The sequence below is a fragment of the Temnothorax americanus genome, unplaced genomic scaffold (assembly GCF_048541705.1).
Source record: "Temnothorax americanus isolate GAGA-0224 unplaced genomic scaffold, ASM4854170v1 Scaffold87, whole genome shotgun sequence".
NCBI classification, from domain to species: domain Eukaryota; kingdom Metazoa; phylum Arthropoda; class Insecta; order Hymenoptera; family Formicidae; genus Temnothorax; species Temnothorax americanus.
Window position 1 is genome coordinate 81,423 of NW_027509810.1, and position 22,816 is coordinate 104,238.

General features: G+C 34.8%; 1 protein-coding gene across 3 annotated transcripts; it reads right to left on the reverse strand.

Annotated features, from left to right (window-relative positions):
- Positions 1-218: 218 nt before the first annotated feature.
- Positions 219-21,165, reverse strand: Bmm (brummer). 3 transcript variants are annotated; one of them, XM_077424596.1, is made up of 13 exons: positions 20,527-21,165; positions 7,860-7,972; positions 7,508-7,627; positions 7,042-7,230; positions 6,810-6,893; positions 6,545-6,721; positions 6,193-6,368; positions 5,306-5,416; positions 4,829-4,986; positions 4,561-4,648; positions 4,368-4,467; positions 4,076-4,274; positions 219-3,939 (listed from the first exon to the last, which is right to left on the reverse strand). In XM_077424596.1, exons 1-13 carry the CDS (start codon positions 20,684-20,686, stop codon positions 3,731-3,733), a joined length of 1,884 nt encoding a protein of 627 aa, XP_077280722.1. In that variant the 5' UTR covers positions 20,687-21,165; the 3' UTR covers positions 219-3,730. The 3 variants fall into 3 exon arrangements, with proteins under 3 accessions (XP_077280722.1, XP_077280721.1, XP_077280723.1); XM_077424595.1 differs by having other exon boundaries at positions 219-3,942; XM_077424597.1 differs by lacking the exon at positions 5,306-5,416 and having other exon boundaries at positions 219-3,942; positions 20,527-21,163.
- Positions 21,166-22,816: the final 1,651 nt, after the last annotated feature.

Genomic DNA, 22,816 nt, shown 5'->3' on the forward strand with positions numbered 1-22,816 from the left:
CTTAAAATGTTACTTTAGGGGAGGTTTCAATTATTGTAAATATAACTTATACATATATATATATAAATATATATGATACGATTTGTTTTATATTAAAAACATAATAAATATTCCAGTTTTTATTGATCTTTATCCCTTTTTGTAGCACTATCGAAATCTCACAATCAATCCTCGTATTCTTAATCTATTTTACGAATACTGACAAGAACAATGTTAACTCTCATTGATGTATTTTATTTTATTTAATTATATACATCAAACAAATTTTATTTAACCTATTGAAATTTATTCCATTTCGTATTTTTCCAAGAGACTGTCATATGTAATCTAGCTGTCGTTAACATTTATTTGTACTATATTTTGATACGTGTGTTGCACAATTTTTATTTGTATATAATAAAAAAGTACATATTTTATATAATACCACAAAATTTTTTTTTGATATTTTTATACAAATTACGGGCATCATAAAAGTTGTCAAGAAATCCATGCGCAAAACTAGAAGAGTAGCAAAACATATGTAAATGTATTTATTTTTTTTAATGTAATGCTATCGTACAATGTTCATCGGTTATCTATTTATAAATAACCGAAACACTTTGCAAAATAAAAAACAAATCGCTAGCATTTAAAAAAATACCAAAAACTAAATATATTTTGTTAATACTTATTAAATATTATTAGAACTCTTTTTTTGTTCATAAAATAAACGTTTCTCATGCTTCTTTTACAAGTTACTCAAAATTTATATCTGAGACAAAGTATTTCCTAAATATCAATCAGTGTTCACTAATTAATGTTTTTTTATACATCAATTATAAACAGGATAATTGATTTGATTGTCAATTTGATTTATTCATTAGCACTTAATCTACTTATTCTACTTACAATAAGGTAACACAACAATAAGCGTAACCATTCACAATGTAATCACCAAAATTAAGATTTTATATCATATCAATGTTTTATAAAAAGGAAGATTTATCAATGAGACCAACGTTTTTTTTTAACAATACTTCTTTAATTGGATTATTCATATATTAACAAGTAGGGAGACTGTTAATAACCAAATAAAAAATTTAATCTTGTTAATCGAAATCGCGCGATATAAATGTAACATTTAAAAAAATTGCATTGTTTAAACCTACAATGGATAAAAAAGATAATTTGCACATTTATTTAGAATAATTTTTACATATGGGAACATTTCACAGCAGTTATATATTATCTATATTTTTTATATTCCCATTTTCTGAATAAAATCATGAAACTTGGGCAAATAGTAGGCAAATTTTCTTTTGTACAATTCCGATCTTGTATAAAGTGGAATATGTAGGTATCCTAAAATAAGTAATCAGAAACTTAAATATAATTAAAACATGTATAAAAACTATTAGATATGAAAGATATTGTTATATAAAAGCTAAATTGGTCATGATCAATTGTCTAAATCCTGTTTCTTAACGTGATATAAAATCTGTATAATCTTTAACACTCAGACCCAGCCGTATACGATCACAAAAGATTTGTTTTAATAATCTATTATAAATAATCTATAACTTCGAGATTATGCTATCTTGAAGAATAGAAATTGAATTACGATAATAATTATCCAACAGTAATTAACGCTAGCAGGAAGATGGTATGACAAAAATACAAAACTTATTCTATAATCTTAAATATTACATTAAGATATTTTTAAACTATATATTCTATTTTTTTTCACAACCTCCAGATCCGGCATGTTTCAACAATTTCTTGAACAATAGCAAAATTATAAGAGGTAACTGGATAGAGAGTTACATTCATTGAAATTTTCGAGAAACGTTTGCAGATATATTTATGATCTATAATCTGCGTCGTTCTACGTATGGGCTATAGAAGAAACAAAAAAATCTGGATCTATCCATTATATGTATACATAACGAGCGATAAACAATTATAATAAAAATAATTTATACTTATATTCATCGAAATTATGAATTTATGTCATTGTTAACACATCATATCTTAGTAGATAATCATAGAAAGAGTCTAAGAAATAAAATTGTATGATGAATAAGCTTACAGTAGAGCAGAGAAAAAAAAATAGTTGCACGTCAGATTATTAGAATACAAAAAATTACTGCCAAAGTTTAGGAGTTTATGATAGTAATTATCAAAGCAAACCAAAATAATATTTTAAACACAAGTCTAAAAATCATACATGTTTGAACATACACATTTCCTGAAGAAATGTGTTCAAACAAATGTTAAGGTGAACAACGGATATATCGATTATATATTATAAACGAGAAGTCCACGTTCACTTATGTCCATTTTCATCAATGCAGATTCATTTTAGTCTTGTGTATATCGGTTTAACTACGTATAACTTACTTTTTCTAATTCTTAGAACTAAAAATAAAAAGTAAATAAAATCGAGATTAAAGTTAATCTACATTGGTAGAAATGGACATCAGTTAGGAGAAATCATCTTATAGCTCGGAAACGTATAATTTCCGGACTCAAGTTTGTCAAATATTTGTCTCTTCAGCATATCCTACAAATTAGCTGTAATCTTTTATACACTATATAACCAGAGCGTAACATCAGATACTCTTTTAACTATAAACAAATATTAATAAACCAATAAATCAAGAAGAAACAATCATAAATAATTTGGAGATAATTTTTTTAATTCAAGTATAGAATCACCATTTTTTATAGTAAAAAAATAATCGTCTAATCTTTAACATTATATCTATTTCCAATTCACGAAATATGTGATGTCATCTGTTTTCTCTTCTGAAGCTCAGAAGCTCCATCGTTTTTATTCGTTCATTATTCGTTAATTACACTCGTCTATTTTTGCTGAAGAAAGATCGATTTTCTAGAGTTTCTTTCTAGTGTCAAAAATATCGACGATTTTGAGACACCACGCTTTTTAATCACCGATATATCAGTCTCTCTGTAAAATGTATTAACTCGGGCAAGCGCTCGTTAAATTTCCAAATCCGCGGAGTTAGCAAACTTGGATTACGATAGAATACTGTTGCACGTCGTACTACAGACACTTAAATGCAAATGACATTATTGGCATGTATTCAGTAATTGTGCTTGTATATCAACGCTTTATCTTAATTATATTTTGCAAGAACATATTCAGAATGGAACGTACATATTTATATAGAGTGAGACATTTAACTTTGAATGCTACACATATCAAATGTAGTAAAAACCACAAGTCATAGTACCATATACATGTATGGATCTATAACATACACAGACTCACAGACCCATGTATCACTTCCAGAAATTTTATTTTGTGATTAAAGTAACGATGTGTAATAAAAACATATTTCGTTGCGGCGTTAAATTTCCAGATAGATATCGAAGCATTAAAACGATATGAAATAAAGCACGAATATCTACTGAAAAGTAACAATGGTAACAAGCTTTAATAAAAATTTTCTAATTCTTTGATAACAAATATCTCAAAAAAGATTCGTAACGGTGATAAAAATCTAAAAAATTATGCATTATTTTTCTCTCTCAAACCTGACTTTTTCATACATTTACGCGAAATGGAAATATGCAAGTAGATTAATTTAAATGTCTCATTCTATAAATTATTCATAATCAATTAAATAGCGCACATATGTTCTTGCAACATATCATCCAAAAAGTTAATTATTAATTATATTATATGTGGTAACGACATATGTGGTAACAGGCTATTAACCTATTTCTATAGTAAGCTTGTGGATGGTTGATCTACTTCCGGTCGACTGTCCGGAGATTTAGATACCTCCGCTTGTTCTGGGTCCTTTTCCATATCCCATTCACTTTCCGGATCAGAGAATATATTTGCGCTATCCAGTATATCATCTTCTAACGATACGTCCGACAAATTTTCCATGCTTTGTTGATTTCCGTCGGTGTAAAGAGACTCTGTAGCTGCTGAACACATTTTACAAAATTTAAAGAATTAACTTACATTGATAATTAAAATCATTGAATAATTTATTTTAAAATATTAATCATAAATATCTATCGTTGATATTTCTTTAGAAAGAAAATATCAATTAATTACCGTCATTGAGTTTATGCTGAGATAACCATGTAGGCTCATCCCAATCATCGAATTGGAGTTTTTTATTGGTGTCAACTTCATCCGAAGAAAGTATGGTATGCGATTCTGATTCCGTTACATCGAAGATTTCTGTCACTTGCACTTTATTGTTATCATCCATATAATAATACGCTATTACGGCCTCTTGATCCGAAGTTGCCTAGAGAGTAAGAGTTATAAGATTCAATATAAAATTTATCTTGGAATTTATTCAAATATGTGTTTTGAACATTCTATTTTTCTTGTTACTCACTTGGAGAATATTTTCGAAAGTATCATCCACTGACGTACAGTCGCCCATATTTATTACACAGCTCGATTTCCTTGAATCTTTCCATTTTTCCAATTGTCCACTATAACATGAAATATTTTAACAACGATGACATTAATTCAAAAATTTGTTAAATATAATTTTATAAGAGAACTATCCCCACTATATTACTTACCATTCGTTATATTGGAGAGTCAAATTCAGGTTCTTTTGCTTTTTGTATATAGCGTCTATCTCGTCTACATCCTGCACATCATATGTATCTGCAAATGTTCGAAAATATTATAATCATATCTGTTAAATAATTTAAGCCACATTAAACTTACTTAAGCCATATTAACATTCAGTTCTTTCTACCACGTTATTTATATAATTAGGTAAAATTTTTTATTATAATCGATTTAAAAGTTTAGGTTAAAAATCATTGGTCAAAATGTACTTACTCGTATCGAATTCCATAATGTTGAAATAACACTTGATCGTTTGAGGCAATGGCTCAGCATAGACATTGATCTTCGGGAACATTATACTCAATTGTTCTAAGACAAATTTAATTAATTCCGCTAAGTTATGTCGTAGCTTTGGAACGCTCGTAATGAATCTGAAATAAAAAAAAATGTTTTTCATTAATTGCAAAGCAAATCGTTATAAAATATTACTAGTATTTACGAACAGACATGTCCGTTGAGATACTTTATTACTTTTTATCTTCCGCACCTCTACAAAGTATAAATTCGCAATGTAATGTAAAACCCGCGCGCGTATTAAAATACTTTCATAAAAGAATGACAAAAACTTTAAAATCAATATGTGCGTCAAAAGTAGATTTACAATTGAAAAGATTTCAGACAATAAATGCTTTGGTAATTTCACAGGTATGCATTAATGTATCACGAAATAAAGAAAGCATTTATGCTTACCGAGAGTGTGTTAAATGCTTATTGTGAGTAAGTGCCTGTTGCGGGGTACGCAGAACATTTCCGACTACTTTGAATTCCAAGGTACGAGTTTCTATCTTGTTACCAATCAGACTACCAATGACATGCATGACATTAAATACAATATTGCAAGCGGTAATTATGCGTGAAATTGCCTGAATTGCCAATTGACTGAATCTGTGATACGTATCAATGGTGACATTGTTGTTCATGCAATGCGATGCAATAAAAGATAATAAAAAACAAACTTAAGGTGAAATTCCTGTCTAGACGATTAAAAAATTGCTTTTGCTTTGCTTCTTTGAACTTTAAAATCTCAAAAATGTAATATATTTATAGAGTACTGTGTTAAAATAAAAAATAATGGAGAGAGATTTAATTTAATTTTGATACAAACATATAAATTAAAAATGTTTTCTTTGTACAGTTTAAATAAAATAAAGTTTTCATGTCCTAAAAAAATGTTTTTCAAAATGTGTGTCGTGGTTTTAATTCAGAAAATATTAAATCTATGCACTTATAAAAATATTAATTAATGTTTCGAACACAAATAAATATAAACAAAAAATCTCAAATTGTTATATTCAAATTTATTTTAAACAAAATCTGCTTTAAAAATTTTTCTAGACAAAATATTTTTTAATAATGATCTTAATTGATCTGCAATATTTAATAATAAAGATTATTAATTTACAAAATATATATATATATTTGTGGCATGCAACACCTCCAATTAATGAGAAAAATGAAAAGCATTAAGTATAATACTTATTTATATGTGCACGTGTATTTATATAAAAATAATATTGTTATGTAAAGCGTGTATGTGATGCATATTTACATGCGCATATATTTCAACAGCTACTTACTTTGTGATTGTAGCGTACATTACATCTGCCGGTAGTGTACAAGGTAAACTCAACAACGACAACAGCTTCATACCACGATACTTAAACAACCAGTTAATAAGTCCCTTGTTGGCAGAATCTATAGCATCTTGGAATATTGTCATCACAGTCTCAGGCATATTAGCTACCAATGCTTCCTAAAATGGAATATCCAGAACGTAAAATAAGAATAATTTAAAATTCAAAAATTCAAAAATTAACAAATTAACAAATGTTACTATAAAATCGAGTTTAAGTTATATTTAAAATAAATAGAATGAAATATTATTATCAAAATTATTGCCGCTACTGAAAGTATTGTAGACTCTCTCACCTGTCTATGCATTTTACATTCTACACATTCCGGATCATATTCCATACCATCGTCGATCGTTTCCTGAACTATGTATGTAGACTGAACAGCGAGACACCTTGTGCAGTTCAGTAGATTATTACGATGTAAAAATCGTAATGCATCGTCAAATCCTTGCTTACACATACTCGAAAGAGTCTGTAATTTAAAAGCATATAAAATTATATATGTTAATTTGAAGTATTTAATGCAGTATCAAAAGGGATAATTAACATTTTCGTCTTACCTCCGTTTTAGGCGGAAAAAGTATCTTCGTAAACCTGTATATGTTTTGTCTAGAGAGCTCTATGCTTGTATTGGCGACATTGACCTGCACAATACAAGAACATGCATAAATAATGCAAATAAATAACAATTAAAAAAATTAATCAGGCACACTCGTTGTTTTTATTGTATGTCGAAATTGCTTTAAATTTCTTTATCGAGGAATTATTTTATTGCTACGCGTGAATACGTACGTGAAAAAGTTGCGATGAAATATCCCTCGGGCAGATATCGCTCTCTCCGCAGAACGGACTAACGGTAATAGTATTTTCATCGAGCGTAGGAAGATTATCGCTGAAACCGCCGTCCATGTATCTGATGCCGTGAAATCGTGGTGGCAACAAACCAGAAAACAGCGGCACGAACGAAGTGGCTAGTAGAGCCTTTAAAAAACAGAAAATATTATCGTAAAGGAGGATGAACAACTTCTCAGAAAGAAAAATTGTTAATAATATGAAAAAAAATAGAAACATACGATTAGCTTTCACTTCAGACGAGCGAAGATACTTTTATTTATTGAAAAAAATAGATTTCAAAATTTTTGCATATATAAAACTTCTTCGAAGGAACAGAAAATTACTTCTCAGAATATCTCGTGAATGGTGCTTTAACGAGAATCTATTATGGACAAAAATAGATCTAACTTCTAACATATCTTACCTGCAGCAAGTCTTCCTTTGAGTTAAATTGGGAAACGATTACGTTCTTGCCGTCATACACTCTAGTTAGAGAGATGTGTAATTTACCATTTACACGAGTATGTGCATCATCTGGTAAAAACTGGAATAAAAATAATAGTAAGAAGACTGGAACAAAAACGGCTGCAAACATGGCGTATTAATAGTGCATTTTTATTATAAGAAATCTAAATCAAACGGAGCACTCCACTTTGCACGTTGATACTGAATGACGCAAGAACGTTATTTAGGATGCAGGAACGAATAGAGTACGTAAATAGACTCCCAGATGCAAATTCTAATGCGGTAATGTCGTCATTTCTTGTTCCACTCACTTTTCGCAGGCTGTCCAGCAGTATCTCTTGCACATTGAAGGATGGACTGAACGGTCCGAGGGTGCGTTGTCGCGCTTCACGTGCCACGCGTAATACGTTGCTCGTCATTTCGCCTGAAAGCAGATAAAGAACGATCCTGAATTAGAGCAGAACCAACCTGAGGACTGTTATTTATGAATTTGCCACCGATGCATCGACAGAATTTGATCAATTATGATAAATCCATCTTAACGGAGAAGCAGGCAATAAATTCGCATTGCAACTACGTTATTGCCACAATTTCACGCAAACGGTTTCTTTAAGTAAAAATTATTATTATTTAAATATACCAAAAATTTATAATTATATTATTCAACAAAGGTGATTAATCATCATTAACCTTTAGAGGACGAGAAACTTGTTTTTAGGCTTCAAACTGTTTATACGCTAAAATATCATATATAAGGGTTTTTTGGGTCGTTGAATAGTTCCAGGAATCTAAGAGAAACAAGTGAGAATGGCCAATTCCGAGAATTAAAGCGATTACTCTTATCCTCTTATTGTTAGACCTCTTTTGTAAAACCTTTAGATATTATGTCGCCTCTTTACTATTTTCTTTATTATTTCTTTACTATTTTCCTACTCTATATATATATATATATATATATATCTTTACTTGTAAATAAAAATTTAATTCTCACAAAGTGAGAATTGCCTTCTTATAAATTGGTTTATATTTTTAGCTCTAAATTTCAAAATATATTTTTATAACATTTTGCAAAAGGTTTCAAAAGGTTATTGCAAAAGGTTATCTTTCACACACATTCAAAACTAAATATAAATAATTTTTTTGAATATTACATTCATATGAATATTTTATGCATTTTTCAATTTTCATTAACGCACTAGAGGGGAAGCCTATTTCTAGGTTCCAGCACAAAAGTCGCCTATTTTTCGTAGTATAACACCAACACAAATATATATGTATAAAAGTTATGAATAAAAATCATAAAAAATCATTTTAAAAACCTGCTCTAAAGGTCCTCTAAAGTTCTCTAAAGGTTAAAGATACACGCACATACCCGTGTATAATCTGCACATATATATGCAGATTTATGTACATGCATAAGAAATGTTTTTTAATTAAATATTCAAAATAAATAAAATTAAAATATATATGCCTGTATATACTTGTCATTAAAAATTTACAAATATGCTCATAATCTCTCTTGAGGTGGAAAAGGAGAACAATGATCTCTCAATGCGGGATTAATCAAATTTGATAAGATATTGATATTGATATCGTATGTGGAGAAGAGAGGAATTTAGATGTGTGTGTGTGTGCGTGCGTGCGTGCGTGCGTGCGTGCGTGCGTGCGTGCGTGCGTGCGTGCGTGCGTGCGTGCGTGCGTGCGTGCGTGCGTGCGTGCGTGCGTGCGTGCGTGCGTGCGTGCGTGCGTGCGTGTGTGTGTGTGTGTGTGGTGTATGGTGTTCTCGCAGATTTTCATTACGAAATAGATTTATATTTCTTCAAGGTCTTAGTATCTAGAATTAGAGTTAATCTTGATAATATTTACTCTTGTTAGGTCTTTTATCGAGACTGTTAACTGCTATGAAAATACTGCAATTTATGATTCATGTCCGACGATCAACAACATTCCTATCGCTAATGAGATATTCACTTTCTAATGAGATATTCGCTTTTATTCATTTATTGATCCAGCTACTATATAAACAACAGAAACTTTTTAATAAGATATCGCTATTAGCGCTTCGAACGCATATGTAACACTATACGCGTCGAAAAATCTTAATTCTCAGAATTTAACGCAAGAAAACAATAAAACGGCTTTTCTTGAATGTTCGAAAGCGCGATCCCATCCCGATGTCGATGTTACGCAAAGTGCGATGTCGCAAACTATACCAGGACTACCATGTAATAACGCCGATCTCGCGATATCCATGATCAATCGGAAATAAAAATAAATAAACACAGATGCGTCTATTTTTACGCAACCTCATGACGACCTCCCCTTCTAATCTCTCTGGCATTTGCTCCAAGTTAAATTCCGCAGACAATTCTACGTCAATGGCGAAAGAAAGAATGAGCGATAGGAGTCGAGGAAAGATATCGTTGCGCGTGTGTTATCTTCCGATCGATCATGCCACATTTCTTGTTGAAATAACGCTTCGTGATCTCTGTGATCCTCGGAGAATCACCCGCTGCAAAAATCGCAAAATGATGTACGGAAACAATCCGCGCGGTGACGCCCAAGGTAATCTCGTCGTTTATTTCAGAAGATTGATCATATTTGCAGCAAAGATATAGAATATTTCAAACCAAAATTGCAGATAGACTATTTAACACAAATTTAATATAAATTTTTATACGCAAATTTAGTTTAAAAAATTAATCTAAAACAAATTCGCACTTGAATATCTCCTCCGCACTATGTGAATAATCTACGAAAAAAATAATAACGATGTTTGTCCCAATTTAAGAGGGAAACAAATGTAGAAGGCTGATCTTCGAGAGTTCAATTTTTAATTATTTTCCTACATGTCCGCGCGCGTAACAGAGATATGTATATCGCCGACTTGCATTTTGAATAAATCTGCGAATAAGCATGCATTTTCAGATTTCGTCCGCCTGTGCGGCGCGGCGGTCCGGCTGTGCATTCAGCGAATCTCGCCGAGATAAGTACGTGCGTGTGTGTTATAAGATTCGCATAATGTTTACATTCGGTCAGCCACACGAGCTTGATCTTGGAGCCGAAAAAGAAGAGGAGTCGCGTATTTCTCCGCTGATACGGAGCTGTTATTTCGGATTTCTCAATTCCCGCGCGGTGTCTCACACGTCATAGAAGAAACGGACGGACGCCGAGCGGGCAAGAGCGACGAGGGGGGCGGGGGAGGAATAAATAGATACGCGGAAGGGTTATCAGATGATGTGCGCACAAAATGTTAGGGAGTCAGCGCGAGCCGATGTAAAACGTCAGCGTATCCGATACGCAGCTTTAGCTGACAGATAGGGAACAGCATCGCTTTGTTTCGCCATATCTCTCGTGCCCGGCCGTAGAGATAACCGATACGGACGCGAGCTGACATCACGTGTCGGAACCGCTCTCGCGATTCTACGCCGTGCGATTATTGCGCGGAAAGATCAAGGAGAGACGATGACACCGCGCGGGCTTCGACCAGCATTCGAACCTCGATCCGAACGGGATTTCTCATTCGATGGTCAAGGCCAAAGCCGAAATGCCAGAATGGATAACGACTGCCAATGAACCGTTCGTTTGTTCAAAAAATACGGAATGATATTCCGATAATTGCACGCGCGATTATTTGTCTTTTTTACTAGAAACTGCGTGAACCACGGGATGCTGGTAGAGACATCGAATAATCTTGATATATATATATATATATATATATATATATATATATATATATATATATATAATAATATATAATTGCGACATAATTACTCGGCATCGTTATTCGATCGTTTAATCCTTCGCGATCCAAACTATTTCTCGCAAATGAGCGAAAATCAAGTATTTCATCCTCTGCTTTATCTCTAATCGGTTAACAAAGAATCAAAGAATTTTTTTCATTCGAGAGATTTATGGATGAGATCTGAAAAATATAGTTTGACGATCACACTCGCGTGCAGATTTGCAGCTTGAAGAATTATGCGTCGGGCTATCGCAACGCATTACATATAGTGCGTGAAGAAAATATGTTGATAACATCGAATGGAAATGAGAGAGAGAGAGATTCGGAATAATATCTTTCATGTAATTAGCATTTCGATTACGTAAACTACTGTTCTCGCCGAACTGACCACTTTGAATATTAAATCGAACGACTATGAATTCAAAATCATGAATACGGAGGCACGTGTAAAAAAAAAAATTCATGCAATGGTGCGCACGAAATGAGGTACACAAAAAACATTGGAAATTATCTCTCAGATCTCGCTGCTTGGAGGGAATATGAGTGTTTGTAAGTGTCGCACACGTCGACAGAAATTAATAAATGATATGAATTGAATGCGAATTAAAATCGTGGGATTAAATCATGCATCGAGGCCGATGCGTTCGACCTATGAACGCATGTTCACCGTTGAAGAAGCCGTTACTTATATCGGCAAATCGTATATCGTATTATCGTCTTATTATAAACTTGCCAAAGCCGGAACTGATTGAACCGTCTGACATATCCAGGATCTTATATGGAGCTCATCCGTCACATATGTGGAATTTTATAAAACTTCGGTAAAGCAAAAAAAGGACTATCTTTTTTTTTTTTATCAGAAAAATATTCTGATAAATCTTATCTTTCAGAAAGATATCGATGATCTAATGAGAGATCCGGACCCAACTTGTGAGCATTAAGAAATTAACGAATTATTTGAGATAAGCGAATACATGTGGATTATAGATAACCCTCGAATAACAGGATATTTGAATTGCACGGAGTCTCTCTTGAATAGCACGGTAAAAAATTGTGTGACAACCCTTTTTTAATTTTTTAAAAGTTTTTTTAAATAATTCCTTGGAACCACCAAATGCTCAATTTTTATATGAATCTGAAATCTTGAATTACACGGTTTTTAATAGCATTAGAACGTGATCTCCAAAATCGTATGAATACGTCCAACAAGTTTAACAATATATAAGTCTCGAATAACACGGTTTTCAATAACACAGAGCCGATTAATCATGTTATTCGAGAGTTACCTGTATAACAGTCGGATTTATGTAGATGTAATTTTCTGTTAGATTTTCGTGTTGACATCCATTATCCCATGCTTATCGCTTGTGTTTTGACAATAAGCTGTCGGACGCAAGGATAACTAACGATAAAGTATACGATAAAGTAATACAATAAAGTATACGACTCGGAATGACTATCGAAAAAAAATGTAAATAACACAAGATGCCATCCCATATGAATGATATTATCCCTTCTGACTGATTGTGAGACAGAGTGTCGCGTCCTATTAGGATTGAGGCAATCTATAAATGGACTACTTGCCGGTTCGATTTTTTGGAGAAAAAAATAAAATTTCATCGTAAACTTCAGATTAAAAAATTAATATATTAAGTAACATAAAGTAACTGATATAAAAGTGGTGTTATAGGAGACGAAGTTACCTAATCCGATTACTGATACGTAAAATGATATGTAAAATGATACAATTATCGGAGAAGTTCCCCATACGGCGCGCGACGGCCTGTCACATTTCTACTTCCGCAAGATAACAGTTATCTTTTATCAACTAATCGACGTGCATGCTCGAAATGCATCGTACGATCGAAGGGTACCGATAAATATCTTTCTAATCTTATAAGGATATACATATATCAAGAAATAATTTTAAGACTATTATATGCGTCCGCACACGATCCGCCGATCGATCCCCGACGAAGATCATTATCTTGTTGGCACGCGCGCAAAGATAGAGAAAATGTCAAATACACGTGCGGACTTTGTCATTACGCGTGAACAATAACACCTGACGATCGTCATAATCAGGTAATAACAGATCGATTGACTTGCAATGGAAAAGCCCTGTCCTTTGGACTTTAAATCTTGGTCCTTCGATAAGTATCGTTCGTCGAACGGATGACACATGTGCATCAGCGTTTTGCGATCGATATACGCGTGCATCGATACTGTATCTGAAGAAAAAGAAGATAATCGAGTCGTTGGAGATCATTATTCCGTTATCGCGACGTTGTACTCATGTACTGTCGACAGAGTCATTTTTCGGAAACTACGGCCCGTATTCATAGTCGAATCTTATTTCAAGACTGTCTTAAGTAGGTAATGTCTTAAAATGTTAATACGGTTCTGTGATTGGTTCATAACACTTTAAGATCGTACTTAAGACGGTCTTAAATATAAGATCCAACTATGAATACCGGCGGCCTACAATCGACGATGGAAGAATATATAGCCAATGATAAGAAAGCTTTACGGTTAACACATTGACAAATATGAGTTAATACGTAATTGGCGATATCTATAAATGGAGCTACAATTCGTTGTTCGCTAATTCGAGTTTTCGAAGAGGAAAATAAAATTTTATTGTAAATTTTTTAAATAAAAAATAAATATAATTAAGTAATATATAAAAGTGGCATTGGAAACAGAATTACCTAATTGTTAACATTGACTGCCAGACGCACGAATTAATTCATAGCATATTGATATATTTGACATATTAAAAATGATGTCGGGGACAAAGTTACCTTGAACAGTGACAATCAATGTATTACATGAATTTATAGGCTTTGCGGCAAAATAAAATATATTACATGAAATTACAATTTATGTATATATTTGCAAATTGATGTGATAACATATACATATAGAATCGATAAATTCGGCGTTTACTGTCGAAGAATTATGAAGAAATATACGCCGTTGTGATCAAACAACTCGTTGTCTCATCCTTTTTTTCATTGCTAACACGCGTTAAAATAAAAATGATTTGCGCGACATTTTAGTCATTTTCTCGTTATATAGTCGGCATTGACTGACTTCGATTTCTTGTCATTTTAACGTTGAAAGAGATACGCGAAGTCTCTCGAGAAGTCTCTTTCAACACGTTTTATCGCGGATAAAACGCTATATACAGCTATACAGCTAATGTACACATTTTGCGCATTTCCTGCACCTGTTTCCTCCGGCAATTTATCAGTCTCGATCAAGCTCTCTTTCCGCACCGTGCGATCGGTATAAACACCGCGCAATATAATTTCGGTTATTTGCCCTTATCAGACAGCAAACTATCGGGCCGCATAATCATCGATAATTTGCGCTCTTATCACGGCACGCAGATAAGCGCCGGGCGCAAATAAATTTCGGGAGTTATCGATGTTTATCGCTCAAATAACGTTCATCAACTCTAGTATATCTCGCTGTGTGTTTGGGATTTCCGCGAGTAAGTATATCTCGGTATCGCGCATCTCAACGCGTCACGAGCGACATTCGAATCGGCTGATCTATTAGTGTAATCTCTGATTATATTAATTCAAGACGTCAGGATCTTCTTCGACGAGGGAAATATGTTTTTGACTGTTTGGCCGAATTGCAACGCCTCGATCTCAAACGAAAAGATGTGTGCGAGCCGCTTCCTTTCGGCTAACAATAATAAGTGGAAAGTAAGAAGACCACTATCGATCAACAATCCCCCTCCTCCTCCCGTAAATAAACCGTGCAGTCGTAACCCAGTTCCACTGACACCGATGCGCACGTATCTAGGCGAGAAAACCGACACAAGAGATATAGCTTATCTCTTTCTATCCGCCGATTTGCATTGCATGACCATGATTTTCAACGTCACTCGTGAAAATACGAAAACATATTTGCCGCAGCTGCCGACGCACATCCATGTATTACGGACAAGCCTGTCTAATGACCTTGTTTGTCGCGAGATCGGACGCGTGACTAAATTCTATGAAAGTGATACGAAAACAACAATGGACAGAGACACGCGGAATTATTTTGAACGTTCAATCGACGATTTATCGAAAATTAATTGATGTTAATTCAAATTTATTTTAGTTATTTAAATATTCAATCTACAATACTTTCCATTTTATTCGCTCTGACTTACTAATTACTCGAAGTTTATGCAGAAATTTATTTTGCACGCAAATTTATTTTAAACTTCCGTAAATGTCAAATGCTTAAAAACCTATCGTTTTAGAAAATAAGTCGGCAGCGTTCTTACATATGTATATCAGATACTGATGTAATTTCGTGATATAATTTGCGGCTCAATAAATCACGCAGTTGCCGAGCGAGAGACAAAGCGACTGAAGCGGCTGTTTTTTCAGGTGTGTGTCAAAGTCTTCCGAGTTAAATCTCATCAGTGCATCACGCGTCCCGGCAGTTCCTCGTTTAATTGAGTTCAGACGTATGCTATAACGTACGTTTGCTATATATACGTAACTTCCCTCTCTCGTTTCCGTAATTAGAACTTACGCAAGACGGCGAAGTGCAGTGACGCACGATCTCGTCGTTGTGATCGCGCGTCCGTCGAAAATGATTCATAATAAGCTCGCTGCATTGTGCGGACGCGTATATTAAACAGACGTATAGACGCAACACTTCGACGCGACTTAAACAAAAGGCTATTCAATATCTTGACTCTTACGCGTGCCCTTTAAGCATTAATTCTGTTAACATAATTTTCATAACAAAATTGCATCACCTGCGCGACGCAAGTAAGAAAACACGATTGAAAAAAAAAAGATTAAAACCAAGCAATAAATAACACTAAAATAGCGTTATTAAAAAATAGAGCTTCTATTGTACATACATCTTGTAATTAGACGTGATGTATATTTATTTCTACACTGAGAAAAAAAATTGTTAATCCGAAAAAAATATTTAGTCCGATACGTTCAACTAAACATTTTAGTTAGTTAACTTTACATTAGTTGTTCCAACAAAATCAAGAATTAATTAATTCAACTAATGTTTAATTAATTAACTTAAATATTTTTTGGGATTAACAAACTTTTTTCTCAGTGTATACTACATTTTCCTTTGCCATCTTTGTCATGGATATTAAACGAAAGTTCAATATCTGGTTCCTTTCAAATCTTACGATAAATTTAAAAAGACCGGAAATCCATACTTGGAAGTTAGATGCGCTTGTTTACACGTGCACTTACGGGTGTCCGCGTATTGTGTCATTACGAACGCATAATGGTGCGGAATGGCGCGCGAGAGATAACGAGAGGCGTGCCGTTTGTGGTTATCGCACTTCTCGTGATAATGAAAGGCAACACGCTTAGTGTTAGCTTCGCGGGGAAACAAAACACTCGCGCGATAAATCGCGCGTTACAGCACTCCGCGTCCCCCCCCCCCTAACCCTCGAACGCGCACTCATCGACGCAACTGCTAGGCATGCGACCTATTTACCAGATCAAGGCGGTATAAGGGTGATGACGTTTTACGCAATACTTATGACGAATTATTTCAGGATTTGTGAAAGCGGGTCAGCGATAAGTCGCTCGCGCGCACCGATTCGGAGCTTCTAAAGTCGCCTCGCGCCGCACGGAGCGTAATTGTCGCTCTATTACCAGTGTTTATCAGCTCCGTGCGTTCACCGACAATAACACGTGCCACGTAACTATTAATACGAAGGGATTAAATCAGGCCCGTAGCCGATTAAAGGGCAAAGACCCTATTCAGACCTCGGACAGAAATACATAATAGGATATACTGTCGTATCTTTTCTTTCTATTTGCATCTTTTACATTCTTTAAAATTTTCATTAAAAACCCTCCAGCTTTTTCAAGCAAAATGTGTAAAATAACCTTTTGTGTAAAAAGCTATTGGAAATATTGTATACTTAAGAGGGTATTCTGGTTTGAAAGGTCGTAAAAAAAGTATTTTTCAAGAATTTTTTGTAGGGAAATAAAAAAGCAAATAACGTTCAACACACTTTGGTTCTTTTAGTCTTATTTTAAGAATATATTTCTATTTTCTAAGAAGCAAAAACGCTCTTGTTTTTTATGTTATATCCTGGTCACTAAGAGCTGAAAAATACCTTTTAAAAAAACCAAAGAATATCCTTTATTTAATAACATTTTCATCTTGTTTACACGTAAGAGTTGAATCAAATAAACATTCCTTTCATAAATTAATTTGCAACATGAATGATAAAACGTCATTCCCCGCGATGTTATCGTAACATTGTTTATCTCCCACACTGAAAAAGACAAGTTATTAATTTGACTAAATATTTTCAACTGATTATTATTTTTAATTGAAATATTTATGTATTTACATTAAATACGACATGTGTGTTAAATCTAACGTGGCGTAATTTGACACTCAAATACTTAAATATTTCAATTAAAAAAATAATATATATATATAATCGGTTGAAAATATTTAATCAATTAACTTTTTTTCCCATAGTGCACAGGGAAACCGGATTGTATATTTTTGTACGGTTGATTTCTCCATATCGCAAATTTTATTCAGCTTTTTCTATTTTCTTAAGTACACGATTTATTTCTCCCCGACTGCATATTTTATTCAGCTTCTTCTTACGCGGTTGATTTCCTCGTTCATGACGCATATCATATTCGTCTCTCGTTTTACACGGTTCGTTTCGAACGAGTTTAACGATCACGCGCATATCGCACCTGCGATAAACGCGGGGGCAATCTTAACGACGTTGTTCCACGACGCGGGAGCGCATATTTAATAAAACTTAACATGTGTAACGCGCGCGATCTCGGCGAGCGTGACAGATATATGGGAAAGGGCATCAGGCGCGTTACAAATTTACCGCGTCGCGCGCTAATTAGTTCCTCGATTGTTCTCGTTATCGCGGTAACGACACGCACGCGAATGAATTATAGACGGGAATAATAATAAATCCCATCCGTTTCGCCGACCCTATCGTTGTGCAACGACATGTAATTTCATATGCACGCGCGTTTTTTACGATGTTTTTTTAGCTCCAATTTTCAGATGCAATTTATCAAATGAGCTTACATATATGACTTCTCATATATGTTGTGATTACGTAACGCAAGCGTCATTTTTTGAAGATTACTGACATCAAGTAATTGAAGATCATCAAAATGAGGCAATTCAGAATCATTATAATAGGTAAATAACCCGAGAACGGTCACTTTATTTATTTATTTATTGCTTGCATAAAGTCATCTGGGGTGATTTTTACCTCAATTAAAAGTCATTGTTATTAATTACATATTACATATTTTTTATTGTTCTATAATTTGTTAGTATTTGAGGATAATACGTATAATATAAATTTGCTCAATTTTCTAAGAGAGAAAAAAGTAAAGAGAAAACTCGAGAAAAAAGTACTTAAAAAAAAAAAAAACAACGAAAGAAGCACATTGAAATTACTGTGACGTAAGCTTCATTTTCTCGACACTGGAGTGTCAGTCACCCCGGGTGACTGTTCTCGGATTTCCGGTTTAAATCTTTTGTTAAGTTTCTATGGAAAACAGGATAAAATCTTTTCGAATGAAGGAATAAGAAGGAGCTTCCCCATAGGAACTAGATACTCGTAAAAAGAGGACAACAAAGACAAAAGAAGATGACAATATATCAAAAAAAAAGATTAGAAGCTGCTCATTCTTTCAATATTCGAACAAATAAAATAAAGTAAGTATACTCAGGGAGAAGACAGGAAGTATGACACTCGAAGTGACGAATGACGAAACAAAAGGGAAAAAAAAGGAAAAAAAACAGACGCACACGTTAAAAAAGGAAAACTGATATATATATATTTCCTAAAATGTTGAATAGAGAAAAGAGAACGGAAGAAGAGCACGGAAAGTAAAGAAGAAAGAAGGGAAATATTAAAATAACATTGAAACGCGCAATAAAACATTAATATTATCTTATACATTTGTATTTTCTTTACAGCAGAGAAGCGGCTGTTCGTCCTGTCAACAGAGATCGACAGGACGATCTCACGATGAAAAACATTGCGGCGGAAGAGAAATTATCTATCGGATGAACGAACGCGCGATCTGTCCGCGAGAAACGTGTCTCCTCCGAAACCGTCAAGGAGAAAAGATCGTTTTACAAAATTAACCCTCAGCCCCTGTCCATATGGGTCATTTGTCCGGTCATGTGTCCGGCCAAAATCAATTACCTATAATATCTTGAGACTCAGCAGGGATGGTGCCACTTGTAGTAGCTGGAAAAAAAACTTCAAGTGAAGCGCTGCGCTTCAGGGAAAAACTTGGTTAGATTCCGCTGGTACAGCCGCGCGAGTACTGGGAGATTGCAAATCTCGAACGGACACGAATGACCCCATGGCACAGAGGAGCCGCGTGTCCCAAACGCAAAGTCTCAAAACTTTGTTAGTTTCGTGCGAAAAATTGTTTTTCTTTTTTGTGGCTTTTTAGTAAGAGTAACATCGTCAAAAGAAGTTAGGTAAGTGTTAAATACATAAGACAGTTAGGACCCATATGTGAGAAACATCGCTTACGTGTGCGTATGCCGAAATTGTTATTAATCATAAAGTGTAAAAATAAAAACTTTTATAATACTTTCACCGTTCTTTTATAATATGTTCCATAAATACGCAATTTAAAACAAATATCACATAAATTATCTTATTTTTATTCCTTTTTTTCATGAATCTAACGACATCGAAAATATACGCATTTTTCAATTGTAAAAAAATTTTTTATTTTTTAATAATACAAGATCGACGTAATTTTTTCTTACAGAACTCTTCGGCTTCTTAAAAAAAAAAATTTTTTTTCTTTATTCCACGTCAATTTCAACCAGATATAATTAACTTTTTACGTTTTTTCAGCAACTTTTTCGAGTTTATTTGTTAAAATTTTGTTCTAAAAATCTAAAGTATTGTTTCGTATTCTATATATAATTTTGAAAGATACTCTATACATTTTTTTAGGTTTTTTAAACATTTTTAAAGTTATTTAATAAGCTCAGGACACGAACGACCCATAGACAGAAGTTACGCTGGTCGAAAATCAAAACAAAGGGCAGGGGCTGAGGGTTAATCTCGCTCGCGATCTGTCCGCGAGGAACTGTCTCCTCCAAAACCGTCAAGGAGAGAAGACTAGCTGTTTTACATAATTAATCAGGGTTGGCGGGGGCGGGGGAATTGGAAAGAGATGCGAGTTCACACTCACCCAGAGGTAGGTCGCAGAGCAGGCAGCACGCGGCGATAGCGCCCGCGGACGCGCCGCTTATCTTGTTCAGCAGCAAGTGCGGCGCGTACTTTTTGAAGCAGACCGCCACGCCGACGTGGTAGATGCCGAGGAAGCCGCAGCCGGCGAATGACAGATTCATGTTGCCCTTGTCGCTCCGACTTGGTGACGCGACCGACAACACTCGCCGGATCGTTTTCCACGTCGTTCACTTCCTCCTTCCCCGTACCCTGCCTTCTTTCTCGCTTCCAAGGAGTCCGCTCGAGTCCGCTTCGCGCCCAGAAACGAAGGCTATACGCAGCTTTGCGGGTGTTCCGCGTTATCCGCGAAAAATCGCGGTCACGATCACGGGATTTTACGCGCACTCTCGGGTGCGAAAAGCGTAGAAGAAAAGCGCGGAGTAAAACGACGTTTTCGTCTCTTCCAAGGAACGCTGTCGATTTCGTGTGTAACGTTAACGTGTCTTCCAAGATGCGCGTTACGTTCGTGCCGACACGCGAGACAACACATGTACATACCACGACGGCCGATCGTGTACTGTCAACTGTCAACGAGCAACAGCTGTTGAGCTGTTGGCCGTGGTTGGCCGTTCGTTCCCGTCTCCCGATTGTGGTTCGATGGCTTCATCGGTGGGAGTAGTGGGACGCGGGGGTTTTGGAAACAGCGCACTAGCGTTTGAAGTAGTGGGGGAATGAAGGGGATTGCTCTGATTGGTCGCCGCGTGCGTATTGCGTGCTGCTGTTCACGTCGTTCACGACCGTGGCAGAGTATAGCAGACGAAAAATCAAGCACGTTAAGGTGAAATTTCATGGGCTGTGAAAAGCAGCAGCAGATCGTACTGATTGGCTGCAAAATAGAGAAGTTTTTGAGTTTCTAGAACTTCTCTATTTTGTAGCCAATCAGTACGATCTGCTGCTGCTTTTCACTGCCCATGAAATTTCACCTTTATGCTTTAATAATTAATTTTTCTACGAAATGTGCGGTACCTTCCCCTTTCTTTCGCTTATTTATTTGTAAATTATTAAGTTACATGTGCATATTTTTCTTCCCTTATCATTTGCATTTTTTCTTGCACTTATTTCATTTTGAAGGTATATGCAATATAACATTTCCCATAAAAACCTATGTTAAAAATGCAGCCAGTTTCGTGACATTTTAATATGTTGTTCTGGAATGCAAAATAGAATTATGTGAATTTTTTGGGAATTTTTCACCGTCCCGTTTTGAAAAAAATCTAATCCAAAAATTGTATTTTTTCAATTTTTGGAGTAGATTTTTTTCAAAACGGGACGGTGAAAAATTCCCAAAAAATTCACATAATTCTATTTTGCATTCCAGAACAACATATTAAAATTTCATGAAACTTTCTGCATTTTGTTGCAGCCATCGAACCTCCTTAAGTACCCGAGCGCGTCGACGAAGAACAGAGAGAGCGAGATGATAAAGAAGAAAGGAAAGACGTTTATACACATCACGGGGGACCGACCGCAACAGCGATAACGCTCGCGCGATAACGAGAGAGGCCACGTATGACGTAACGCCGCGCGATTGGCCCGCGCCGGGTGGTGTGGTTCGCCGGCCACGCCTACCACGTGCGAGCGTTCGCAAATGCACTCCAATCAAGTCCGGCCAAACCAGCCCGAATCCGTGAGAAATTGTGAGAAATCCACACAGGGGAACGTGAAAAGAATAGTCGACTGTGATTGGATTCAATTTTTTATGGCTGAAGGGTTTTTCGGGTGTTTTCGAAATCTATCTTTTGGTACGGTATATATAAATAATTTTATATATACTTATTATCGTGTAACTCTATATATTAATATAGATGTTTATACAGTAATGCTAAGACTCCATAGACGCGGAAACGCCATGCGGCAGAGTGCGTTGACCAATCACAAATTTTGATTTTGCCGCAGGCGACTTACAGCACTTGCTGGGTCATGTTCCAAAACTCACTCTGGGTAACTAAAATCTATAGTTTACGTCACGTACACTATAGCATTTTAGTTAACTATTACAGAAGTAACGCTCGCGTAAACGTAGTAAAATGATCGTTTCAGAACTAAGAAACGTATTTATAAGAAATTCTTTCATAACTGACGAAAACTATTCTTTTACAATTTCGAGAAAATATATTTTTTATAAAACAAAAAATATATAATTATTTATTGCAGTAGTCCAAAATAGTTACATTTAAAAATTATGTTATTTATGAACAATAGTTTTATTTAACTAATCGTTTCTAATATTTCTTAAAAAATTAACTACAATG